At 57.8% G+C, this 12,492-nt stretch overlaps 1 protein-coding gene across 1 annotated transcript in view; it reads right to left on the bottom strand.

Annotated features, from left to right (window-relative positions):
- CABIN1 (calcineurin binding protein 1) overlaps positions 1 to 12,492 on the bottom strand; it is a 67,645-nt gene that overhangs the window by 44,985 nt on the left and 10,168 nt on the right. The window contains exons 11-18 of the mRNA XM_040251187.1: positions 12,175 to 12,392; positions 11,397 to 11,475; positions 10,788 to 10,975; positions 10,007 to 10,147; positions 8,980 to 9,174; positions 3,388 to 3,624; positions 3,126 to 3,282; positions 154 to 269 (exon numbers count right to left, since the gene is read on the bottom strand). Of these exons, the coding sequence (XP_040107121.1) occupies positions 154 to 269; positions 3,126 to 3,282; positions 3,388 to 3,624; positions 8,980 to 9,174; positions 10,007 to 10,147; positions 10,788 to 10,975; positions 11,397 to 11,475; positions 12,175 to 12,392 (1,331 nt within the window). The remainder of the gene's footprint in view (positions 1 to 153; positions 270 to 3,125; positions 3,283 to 3,387; positions 3,625 to 8,979; positions 9,175 to 10,006; positions 10,148 to 10,787; positions 10,976 to 11,396; positions 11,476 to 12,174; positions 12,393 to 12,492) is intronic.

The following is a 12,492-nucleotide window of genomic DNA, read 5'->3' as shown; positions in this document are numbered from 1 at the left end:
CTGAGTGAATCTATAATCACCAAAGAAACAGAGTCAACAAGTTTAAGCGTTACTGAGAGAGAGAGAGAGAGAGGCGGAGAGGGCAGAGAGCCACACAGGACGTGCGGGCACGTTCCAGACCGGGGCTGACGGCGGGCGGGGGGTGGCACTTACGTAGAATCGCAGCAGGGCCCCGTCCGAGTTACAGCACCAGGCCCGCCGGCCCAGGTACTCGTGGGCCGTGTGGAGCAGCATGAGGGACGAGGGGAGCATGGGTGGTTCGGCCGACGCTGGGGAGAGATTGGGCGACGGGGTGTCAGCATGCACACAGCGGGGAGCAGCGGGCTCCGCCCCATCTTTACCAACCGCCCCCACAGTGGGCCCCCTGCTTGCCCCACTTTCCTTTCTCATCTGTTTCTCCCTTTTTAAATCAGTGATGACGCATCTGGCTTTACTACTGTAGAAGGCGCTGATCAGCAAAGAGCTTGGCTCACACAGGGAAATATACAGCAGGGAGAGCCCATCCCCAAGGAGCAGGGCACCCCCCCAACCCCGCCCATAACCGGGGCTGACATCCGGTGAACATCCCGGGAAGCATCTCTCCATGCGCGCGAGACACTTTGAAAGACACAGGTAAGTCATTTACAACGGTAGAGCCCACACTGCACACACCACTGCTTAACTTCAAAATCCTCACATTCAGGTCTATTTAACTATCACAGGAGGAAAAAGACCAACCAAATCTCGATCAACTGTTCATGTGGTGCTGGCACTGTCACTAGCTGCTCTAGACACCTCGGTGTGTTTCAGACTGAGCCGTAGCCCATCGGTCTCAGGACAGAGAGTACTAGAGCGAACCCCGCCCAGCAGAACCAGGCTTCCTTCATGACACCTGTGGCATACTTTTTATTACTGGTCAGTCCCAGCCAAAAAAGGGTTGAAAAGCACTGCTTAAAAAAGTCAGGACACAAGTAAGTTCAAGCCCTTCTGGTTGCTCGTGCGCTTCACGTCCGTTTCCACTTGCAGCAGCATCGAGCGGCTGCCACCTGAGTCAGTGGCGGCCTGTCGCGGCTCCCAGTCTGCCGGCTTGTGCGTGCTGCTCCGGTGCTGCCCGGGATGACGCGGACGTCCCGCTCTGCGCCTACGCTCAGCCTGGCCGCTGGCTCCCTCCCAACGCACGTTCCCTCCGGGCGCTCTCCCTTCCTGCCTCCCGCTGGTTTACTGACTGTCCTCCAGCCATGCTCCTGAGACGCCCTCAAGGAGCTGGAGTCCACTGTGATTACAAATGACCCGGCTGTGTGCCTCGGCCCACACGTACCTGCCGTGAGAACCACGTCAACACATGGACGTCACCCCGATGGCACTGAACCGTGCCAGGGAAAAATCCGAAACGAGCCTCATTTTAGCTGCTTCTTCAGTTTAGAAACCTAACATGCCCTTGTCCTTGAAAGACCCCCTTCACCACGATGTACCTGGATACAGACTGCTGGGTAGCAGCCTTTCGGGGACACTCCACGTGCTTTCAATCTGCAGGCTTGGCGTTAAAGCTACAACTCAGGGACCTCTTCTTGTACTTGACGCTGGGTTCCCTGCGGCCGTGGGGGCTCCCTCCCCTCCACACCTCTGTCCTCCACGTCTTCTACCTTCTCCAGCACCATGAGCTCTCCACTCTCCGCGGGTCCGGTCGCAGGCTCCTGACTGTTCTGGTTCACGTGGGCAGCCAGCCCACTGAGGCCCCTGTCTCCCCGCCCAGCCAGCCAAGGTTTATGGCATTGCACTGTCTTCCTTTCCTTGTTTGCTTATTGGCAGTTTTTTAAAAATACTATATTGTGTTTACATAATTAGGAGGAGACTCTTAATCCACAAAACTTTTTGTATTATTTTTATAAGAAAAATAATGCACGTTTATAGGTATTAACCTTTTTTTCACCACTAAAACTTTTTTTTGAAAGCACAGAGGCTCTATTTGTCAAGAGTTCTAAAGATAATCTGTTCTAAAAATTTATCCAAAAAAGTCAATTTAGCAGAAGCAAAAAGGTGAGCGTGAGATGCTGAGCCCAGAATGACCCAGTAGACAGCAGCACGGCCGCCCTGGGGGCTGGACCACGCAGGGCGCTCCCGGCAGCAGACGGGTGGTGCCCTCCTCGGCCTGGCTCCTCCCCAAGCCCACCCACACCCCCAGCTCTCCGGGGCCCTGCCCAGCCGCCCCACAGCTGCGTGTCCCCCCTGCCCGGCCATCCATCAGGCCTCAGACTGGCTCTGTGGGTGCCGCTGGTGGGCCTGCTTCTCCCCCCGACCATGAACCATCAGGCACAGAAGTTCTCGTTCGCAGAGGCCTGACAAGCAGAGAGCCGCTGACAGACGGCTGCGGGTGCAGCCCTCCGAGCAGGAGCATGCAGGGGCTCCGCGGTCGCCCCAATATGGCTGCCTGCGCTGCTGGCGCACTCGGCTAACCAGTCAAGGGGCTAGCGGAAACCCCCAGTAAATGCACTTTTAAGCCGGCTGAGTAAACACACGAATTTGTGTGTGGGAATCACAGCTACATAGAAAGCGTGTACCTTCGTCAAGTTTATACTGAAAATGCAAGAAAACCGAAGGATCAAGTCCATCTGGTAGAGGTATAGACGAACGTCACTGAACTGCTGTTCTGCTCTAGTCTCGCCCGCTGAGCACGGGCCCACAGGTGCTGCCTAGGCTCCAGCGCCAGCCCGTGAAGGCCCTGCTCACCCTGCAGGCCCGCCCTGAGCACCGCCGCCCGAGCCAGCCCAGCCCACGCGGCGGCTGCGACTCTGCTGCTCTGGCTGCCCTCTGGCGACCCTGAGACGCGCCACTGTCCCCAGAGCAGGTGAGGCCGCCTGACTGGCCTGTGGTCACAGCCGCACAGTGGGGCCTGTGCCTGCCTGCCCCATGCCGCGCAGGCCCCCCGCCAGGAGAGGCCAGTGGCTCGAGGCTCTGGGGCCCCACTCCGCACGGGGCCCGGCCCCTGCACTCGACGGGAAGCCCGGCGCGGTCCGCGGCCCTGCCCCGCCATCCAGTCCGCGCAGACACTGCCACTGCCTCCTTCCAGAAAACTTCTGGTGCCGGAGCCCACACGCGCTCGTAGCTTGATGCAGACAGACGAGAGACAGGCCCCCATGTCCCCGCACCTTCGTCTGCCGGGCTCTGGAGCTGCTGCTGGTGGCACAGCGAGCGGAAGGCGTCCTCCTCCTGCCGGATGACCCGGCACAGGATGACCCAGGGCAGCACCGAGCTCACATGCGGCTCCCTGGGCTCCTCCTGCACAGCCATGCTGCAGTCGATGACCTGCGGGGCGGGGCGTCAAGGCGGGCAGCTCGCCAGGCTGCGGGCTCTGGCCTGGGGGGGGGGGGCGGGGAGGGGGGCGGGGGGGGGGGGAAGCGGCCGGGCTACCTGGATGAGGTTGTTGGTGAGTCGGGTGAGGCCACCGGCAGAGGACGAGTCCCTCAGGATGCTGCCATCCGCCGACAGAGCCTGCTCCATGCCCTGCAGCAGCTGGGTCACCGTGGCCACCCACTCCTCCTTGGCAGCAGCCTCAGCGGTGCCGACCATCTGCTGGACGGCCTCGTGCAGGGCCACGTCGGAGCACTCAAAGCACTGCCGGTGGTCCTCCAGGCGGAGCAGGGAGTCCTGTGCGGGAGGAGAGGGCGGGGAGACTCGGGCCTCGCTCCCCACTCGGGTCCTGGGGCTGGGGCGGGGACGGCAGGACCACCTTGTTTCTTGGCCCATTGAGCAGGAGCCACTGAGGTGTGCTGAGCCTACGGGCAGAGGTGGAAGCCGCAGCCGGAGCCAAGCCCTCTCAGTGAAAACACACAGGAGGCGTGGCTGCGAGAAAGTCAAGGAAAAGACTGGGGCCCCCAGCGTCACCCTCACAAGACGCCATTCCCAGTGCTCGAGGCCAGAAAGGGCCAGGAAGCAGGAGACTGGCTGCCAGCGGCTGAGGACAGCAGGACCCCCTGCCTGGGGCGACAGACCGTCCCCCAGAACAGGCAGAGAGAACGGGAATGCAGCAAAGGGGCTACACCTGAAGCTAACACGCAAAACTCACCAGGGTGCCTATAAACCAGAAACGCACAGTCAGAAGATATAATGACCGGCAGTAACATCCTGCTAAAACAGCAACCCAAAATATCAGGACAGGAATCCACATGACCGTGAGGAAACGGCACCCTTATGCTGAAGATCGCGGCAGGCAGCTCATTTACGCGGGGCAACCGAGCCTCCCGCATGTGCCAGAAGGGGCTCCAAGCCAGGCCCCCGCCCTACAAGTGCTCAGAGAAGTGGGCTACAAGCAAGCACGAACTCCACGCCTATCATGGCTGGGAGAAGCCCAGCGCACGGACCCCTGGCTGTCCACTGTCGCCGCCTACCGGCCTCCCTGTGGCAAGCAGGCTCTGTCAGAGGGTGCCCGCCTGCCTTGTGCCAGGCGCACTGCAGGAGCTCCATCTTGAGTCTGCAACCACAGGACGAAGGCTGCTCGAGCCTTGCAAAGGCTTGCCAAGCATAATGAACAAACGCACCACCGTTTGAAAACATCAAGAGATTTGATGCACTAAAAATTCAAAACTTCTGTATGTCAAAGAAAACAGAAGCTGCAATTTAAAATCAGACAAAAAACTGACAAAAGCATTTGAGGGGGAAAAAGATTCAGTTCAGTTCAGTTCAGTCGCTCAGTCATCTCCGACTCTTTGCAACCCCAGGAATCGCAGCACGCCAGGCCTCCCTGTTCATCACCATCTCCCAGAGTTCACTCAGACTCATGTCCATCGAGTCCGTGATGCCATCCAGCCATCTCATCCTGGGTCGTCCCCTTCTCCTCCTGCCCCCAATCCCTCCCAGCATCAGAGTCTTTTCCAATGAGTCAACTCTTCGCATGAGGTGGCCAAAGTACTGGAGTTTCAGCTTTAGCATCATTCCTTCCAAAGAAATCTCAGGGTTGATCTCCTTCAGAATGGACTGGTTGGATCTCCTTGCAGTCCAAGGGACCCTCAAGAGTCTTCTCCAACACCACAGGTCAAAAGCATCAATTCTTCAGCGCTCAGCCTTCTTCACAGTCCAACTCTCACATCCATACATGACCACAGGAAAAACCATAGCCTTGGCTAGACGGACCTTAGTCAGCAAAGTAATGTCTCTGCTTTTGAATATACTGTCTAGGTTGGTCATAACTTTTCTTCCAAGGAGTAAGCGTCTTTTAATTTCATGGCTGCAGTCACCATCTGCAGTGATTTTGGAGCCCCAAAAAATAAACTTTGACACTGTTTCCACTGTTTCCCCATCTATTTCCCATGAAGTGATGCGACCGGATGCCATGATCTTCGTTTTCTGAATGTTGAGCTTTAAGCCAACTTTTTCGCTCTCCTCTTTCACTTTCATCAAGAGGCTCTTTAGTTCCTCTTCACTTTCTGCCATAAGGGTGGTGTCATCTGCATATCTGCGGGTATTGATATTTCTCCCGGCGATCTTGATTCCAGCTTGTGTTTCTTCCAGTCCAGCATTTCTCATGATGTACTCTGCATAGAAGTTCAATTAGCAGGGTGACAATATACAGCCTTGACGTACTCCTTTTCCTATTTGGAACCAGTTAGTTGTTCCATGTCCAGTTCTAACTGTTGCTTCCTGACCTGAATACAGATTTCTCAAGAGGCAGGTCAGGTGGTCTGGTATTCCCATCTCTTTCAAAATTTTCCAGTTTATTGTAATCCACACAGTCAGAGGCTTTGGCATAGTCAATAAAGCAGAAATAGATGTTTTTCTGAAACTCTCTTGCTTTTTCCATGATCCAGCGGATATTGGCAATCTGATCTCTGGTTCCTCTGCCTTTTCTAAAACCAGCTTGAACATCAGGGAGTTCACGGTTCACGTATTGCTGAAGCCTGGCTTGGAGAATTTTGAGTGTTATTTTACTAGTATGTGAGATGAGTGCAATTGTGCGGTAGTTTGAGCATTCTTTGGCACTGCCTTTCTTTGGAATTGGAATGAAAACTGACCTTTTCCAGTCCTGTGGCCACTGCTGAGTTTTCCAAATTTGCTGGCATATTAAGTGCAGCACTTTCACAGCATCATCTTTCAGGATTTGAAACAGCTCAACTGGAATTCCATCACCTCCACTAGCTTTGTTCGTAGTGATGCTTTCTAAGGCCCACTTGACTTCACATTCCAGGATGTCTGGCTCTGGATGAGTGATCACACCATCATGATTATCTGGGTCGTGAAGATCTTTTTGTACAGTTCTTCTGTGTATTCTTGCCACCTCTTCTTAGTATCTTCTGCTTCTGTTAGGTCCATACCATTTCTGTCCTTTATCAAGCCCATCTTTGCATGAAATGTTCCCTTGGTATCTCTGATTTTCTTGAAGAGATCTCTAGTCTTTCCCATTCTGTTGTTTTCCTCTATTTCTTTGCATTGATCACTGAAGAAGGCTTTCTTATCTCTTCTCTCTATTCTGTGGAACTCTGCATTCAGATGCTTATATCTTTCCTTTTCTCCTCTCTTCTTTTCACAGCTATTTATAAGGCCTCCCCAGACAGCCATTTTGCTTTTTTGCATTTCTCTTCCATGAGGATGGTCTTGATCCCTGTCTCCTGTACAATGTCACAAACCTCATTCCATAGTTCATCAGGCACTCTATCTATCAGATCTAGGCCCTTAAATCTATTTCTCACTTCCACTGTATAATCATAAGGGATTTGATTTAGGTCATACCTGAATGATCTAGCGGTTTTCCCTACTTTCTTCAATTTCAGTCTGAATTTGGCAATAAGGAGTTCATGATCTGAGCCACAGTCAGCTCCTGGTCCTGTTTTTGTTGACTGTATAGAGCTTCTCCATCTTTGGCTGCAAACAATATAATCAATCTGATTTCGGTGTTGACCATCTGGTGATGTCCATGTGTAGAGTCTTCTCTTGTGTTGCTGGAAGAGGGTGTTTGCTATGACCAGTGCATTTTCTTGGCGAAACTCTATTAGCCTTTGCCCTGCTTCATTCCACATTCCAAGGCCAAATTTGCCTGTTACTCCAGGTGTTTCTTGACTTCCTACTTTTGCATTCCAGTCCCCTATAATGAAAAAGACATCTTTTTTGGGTGTTAATTCTAAAAGGTCTTGTAGGTCTTCATAAAACCATTCAACTTCAGTTTCTTCAGCATTACTGGTTGGGGCACAGACTTGGATTACTGTGATATTGAATGGTTTGCCTTGGAGACGAACAGAGATCATTCTGTCGTTTTTGAGATTGTATCCAAGTACTGCATTTCGGACTCTTTTGCTGACCATGATGGCTACTCCATTTCTTTTGAAGGATTCCTGCCCACAGTAGTAGATATAATGGTCATCTGAGTTAAATTCACCCATTCCAGTCCATTTTAGTTCTCTGATACCTAGAATGTCGACGTTCACCCTTGCCATCTCTTGTTTGACCACTTCCAATTTGCCTTGATTCATGGACCTGACATTCCAGGTTCCTATGCAGTATTGCTCTTTACAGCATCCGACCTTGCTTCTATCACCAGTCACATCCACAACTGGGTACTGTTTTTGCTTTGGCTCCATCCCTTCATTCTTTCTGGAGTTATTTCTCCACTGATCTCCAGTAGCATATTGGGCGCCTGATGACCTGGGGAGTTCCTCTTTTGGTATCCTATCATTTTGCCTTTTCATACTGTTCATGGGGTTCTCAAGGCAAGAATACTGAAGTGGCTTGCCATTCCCTTCTCCAGTGGACCACGTTCTGTCAGACCTCTCCACCATGACCCGCCCGTCTTGGGTTGCCCCGCGGGCCTGGCTTGGTTTCATTGAGTTAGTGTGATTAGATTGACTAGTTTTCTGTGAGGATGGTTAAGACCTTTAATATATAAAAAGCATTCCAAATCAATAGGAAAACACGTTCTGCCAACAGGAAGCTGGGCAAAGATCCAGTCACTCCTGCGAAAGCAGCAGCTGCTCCCCTGGCAGCGAGGCGGCCTCGTCTCAGGCCCAGCGCGGCCTGCTGCCTCCTCAGCAGGTGCCCTCCCTCCGGGGTGGTGGGCGGGGAGGGTGGTGCTGTCCCCTCACCCAGAAGCTCCAGACCACAGAGCAGGAGCGCCTGAGCTCCTGGGCTGCCCCCTGCCCCCAGCCAAGGGCACTGAGGGCATCGCAGCTCCTCCCCGTCCTCATACTGGGCTGCCTTACCTCCTTCCCCTCCTCCTCACCCCCTGCCTCCCCTTCTGGTTCCACTTGCTCCCAGCCACGCCACACCTCTTACCTGCTTTCCACTTCACGAAGCCTGAGAGAAGCCAGGGCTTCCTTCCCAAACCCAAGTGGAAGGCCCCAGGGAGGTAATGAGTCTGAGGGACCAGCTGGCAGCCTAGTCCGCACCACCCTGCATGCCCCGGGCATCCTCCTCCACGCACACATGCCAGGCAGAATGCCCACATGCAAGAGCTCGTGAAGCCCCATGGCAGGCCTCTAGAGCAAGGGCAAGCATCCGTGCCCTGGGATGAGAAGCAGGAATGCCCCAACCCACCGACGCCAAGCCTGGCGAGCCCCTGGGCGCCGGGGGTGGGGGCGGGCTCAGCTGTGGGAGACGGGCGCTCAGGGGCCAAGAGGGCACACGAACCTCACGCACCCTTGCTCCTTCCCGTCAGGGGACGGCCCTCCAGGCCGGTTAGCTCACCGAGCGTCTTTTTGCTGCTGAACATGTACTTCATCTAGTTTTATACGTACTCAACAGTTTATTTTAAAACCAGTAAAAGAGAAGACCAGTAAAAGAGAAGCAATAAAGTAGAAAAATGCATTTAGAAAAAAAGAAAAATAAGCAAAAAAGGCAGATGGACCATCAGGTGGGTGGATGGCTGAGCCCGACTAGTCACACGAGGTTCAGAGCCAAAGGCAGGCTTCCCTCGAGCCCACCTCTGACCACCTTCGCCCGGTGCCGCCATGGGGAGGCTTTCGCTCCGCTTCCCTCAGAGGAGACGGCGGAGGGTGCAGGCGAGGCGGGTGCGCTCACCTGCAGCAGCAGCAGCTGGGCCGGCCTCTCGGGCACGGAGGTCATGAACTGCAGGTGCCTGGCGCGGTCACAGCCGCTGGTACACAAGGTGGGGCGCAGCAGGCGCACAACAGCGCGGTGGTCGCCGGCCTCGTACAGCCGCTGCGTCTCCTCCAGAGACTGGCAGCGCTCCAGCGACCGCAGGTTCTTGTCAATCTGGAAAAGGCCCAGGATCGCTGGCTGACCAAGCCGTCATGGGCCCCCTGGGGTGGCCAGGGTTCTGCCCTTATCAGACCCAGACAAGAGGCATTCACAGCAATCGACTGCTTTACAGATGGTACCTCTGTGAGGGTCAAGGTGTGCCAGTCTTCAAAGAACAAATACACCAAAAATCACAACTACCCCAAAAGCACAGGCTCCAGATAGAGGATGCTAAAACAGTTAGCCAGCCTCCCAGTCACACTTCAGCAACCCAGACCCCTGGGCTGGGGTATGAGGCTGCAGAGATCAAGCAGGCCCCGGCCAGAGGCCAGCACCCACCACCGACCCCTGGAGTCCTCTCTGCCAGGAGGCCTGCCAGACACGGGTAGCAGGCCGCTGCACCGGGCCTGGCCCTGAAGCCACTCTGCAGGGCCTGACGGCCACCCTCAGCCCAAGGACATGTCACAGACACGGAGCTGTGGGTGGGGGTTGGAGGCTGCACGGTGAGGGCAGGAGGAGAACCACAGGCCGCTGGCCAGCCCAGGGCCAGAGCAATGCTGGTCTGCTTCTGGGGAGGTTCCCTTCATCCTGCTGGAGCTGCCCCCTACAACGGGCCTGGGAGCCAAGCAAGAACCCTCCCCACCGCCAGCAGACCCCCCCCCCGCCCCGTGCCCAGCCGGCTCCCAGCCCTGGTCCCCGGCAGGTGCTCCACCAGGGCCGAGCCTTCAGGTCCACGGCACCCTGAAGACCAGGGCTGCCTCTCCCGGGCCCCCTCCCGCCGTCTCCTAGTCCGCACGGAGAGGTCAGGCCTTTGACAGGAAAACGCCGTTGAGGAAGCTCTGCTCACCTCCTCCAGGGAGACCACCGAGTCGTTGTGGAGGTTGGGCAGGCGGATGACCACGCCCCTCTGCGCGGCCCCCGCGGCGGCTGAGCTCTGCAGCATCTCCGTGCAGATGGCGTAGTTCTCCAGGGCCTGCTCCATGTCTCCCTGGGCAGAGGAGGCGCACTCACCGTGCTCGCCAGGGCCTGCCTCCCGAGGCCCGCACACGGGGCGCACCATGGGGATGGGCTGGCCAATTCCCACCTTCCCCCCTACACAGCAGCTGGCCAGAATGGAGGCTCAGCACATATCTGCTGAACGGATGGACGAGCGAATGAGCCCCACCATGGCCCCCGGGGAGCGCGGTGGCCCCTGTGGCAGGGGCGCACGGCCCAGAACCTGCCCAGGGCTCAAGCGCAGGTGGCAGAGTTGTGACTCGACTGGGCCTGCCCCACTCTGGAACCAACTGACCGGCTGAAGGGTGCCAGGGGGTTCAGGGGCTGGGGGCCAGCCAGCCCGCCCCAGTCCTCCCCACGGCTCTCGGGAAATACAAGCGAAGGGCTAAGGCCGCAAGGCAACCTCTCGGGGTCTGTGGGGCCCACGAGACCCTCCCAGTGCTGTGGCTCGGTGGGTGGTGGGCACGCTGGCTCCAGGAGCCTGAAGGTCCCCCCACACCGCGCTTCCTGATGCCGAGCCCGGTGCCCAGGTGCTATCAGGCATGCACACACACGCTCCATCATGTGACCAGCCCCTCCCCTCTGTGCTGGGTGCCCAGGCTTCCTCCCCAAGTAGCTGCCCCCGGACCAACCTGCAGCGCCAGGAAACGAGCCTTCAACCAGTACACACGGACCACAAACTCCAACCAGCCATCCTCAAACAGGTCCCGCTGGGATGAGGCAAACGACAGCTGCAGGAGGTCCCCCAGGAAGTGGGCCCCTGGGAAGTCAGGGCCGAACCTGCCATTCAGCACGCCTGCGGGGCAGTTCCGAGGAGACACTGAAAACCGTCAGGCCGGAAGGAGTCAACCTCATGAGCGGGGCCCAGATGCCCTCCTGCTCCCCGAGGCCCTGAGCCCTCAGAGCCCCATGGCCCCAAGTGGCCAGCGTCAGAGCCCGACGGACCCAACAGGGATGCAGAAACCCTGGGGCTCGCAGCCCTCACCAAGCAGACTGCGCTGAGCGTATTTGAGGACCCGCAAAGTGTCCAGTGATGCCCTGAGGAAATGGAGGTGCCACGGCCCTCATCCCGAGTAACCAGCAGGCAGGTGGCTCCCGTGGGGCCCAGCCCCTTCTCAGAGGCCTGGGCCTTTCCTGGCCTGACGAGGCGGCCTAGGAAATGTGCCCCCGGAGGAGGGACTCGGTCCCTGGCTCCTGCCCTCTCCAGAAAGCGGCCCCCACGGGGCACGGAAGGGGCCCACCTGCTGAGCTCCGGCCCTTGGTCAGCAGCCACTGGTCCAGCTGCAGCTCCATGCAGGAAAGGGACAGCAGCAGCATCTCCTGCAGCGGCACGGGGGCAGGGTCAGCAGGGTCAGGGGCGGGGTCAGCGGGGTCAGCAGGGTCAGCGACGGGGCCCAGGGGCCAAGGGTGCGGACAGAAGGAGCCTCGGCTAGACTCGCCTCTGATGGGGACGCCACTCTGCCCTCTACTGACTATCCATTCCCTGAGTCACAACCAGTGGCTGCTGCTGGGATCTAAGGACAGACAGACGGACCTCCCTGGCGTGGACTCGAGAACACCGGTGAGACCCACCCGCCTCCTGTCCTGGGAACCGTCCCGTGCAAGAGGCAGCCCTGCCCCCCACCGAGCGCAGGCCCTCAGCCCTGACAGCGCCCGGGGTGGGTGCATGGCTCCCCCGCGCACCAGGAAGCTGAGGCTCAGCAGTAAGGGGGTGCCAGCCCAGCCAAGGGAGCACAACTGACAAGTGACCCAGCGGTCTGCCCGGGGACCACAGCTCGGCCCCACCACCACCCCACCCTGCCTCGGCGGGGGGGGGACCCGGGCAGACGCCGCCGGGAGGCAGTCCCAGGGGTGCCCCAGCAGAGGCTGCCTGCCCAGGGTCCCCTGACCCACACAGCCCTGAGCACCTGTGAACCCGGGGCTCCTCCACCTCTGGGAGCCCTGGACGCCCCCAGCGCTGCCCCTAGAAGCAGCCGCCCTCCTCCGGGGAAGAGGGGCCAGAGTGCCCTGCAGACCCACCTGGATGTGCTGGTTGCTGCAGTCCCTGAGCAGCGGGTTGGGCAGGCTGGCGCTGTGTCTCCGCCAGCTGTGGTAGGTGCTGAGCACGACCTCCGCCAGGCCCGGCGGCCAGCGCAGCAGGAACCTGAGGCCCATGCTCTTCAGGAAGCGCATCATCAGCTCCAGGACGCCCCCGTTGCTCAGGTTCCCCAGCAGGAAGGCGTGTACGTCCTGCTTCTCTGCCGGAGGGACGGCCCGACGTGAGGGGGGCCGATGTGTGCGGTGGGGGGGCTCGACGTGAGGGGGGACCAGACGTGAGGGGGACCAGACGTGAGGGGG

The sequence above is a fragment of the Oryx dammah genome, unplaced genomic scaffold (genome assembly GCF_014754425.2).
Source record: "Oryx dammah isolate SB20612 unplaced genomic scaffold, SCBI_Odam_1.1 HiC_scaffold_12, whole genome shotgun sequence".
In the NCBI taxonomy this organism is placed as follows: Eukaryota; Metazoa; Chordata; class Mammalia; order Artiodactyla; family Bovidae; genus Oryx; species Oryx dammah.
The sequence above is the reverse complement of the archived record's forward strand: the minus strand, read 5'-3'. Positions and strand labels throughout refer to the sequence as shown.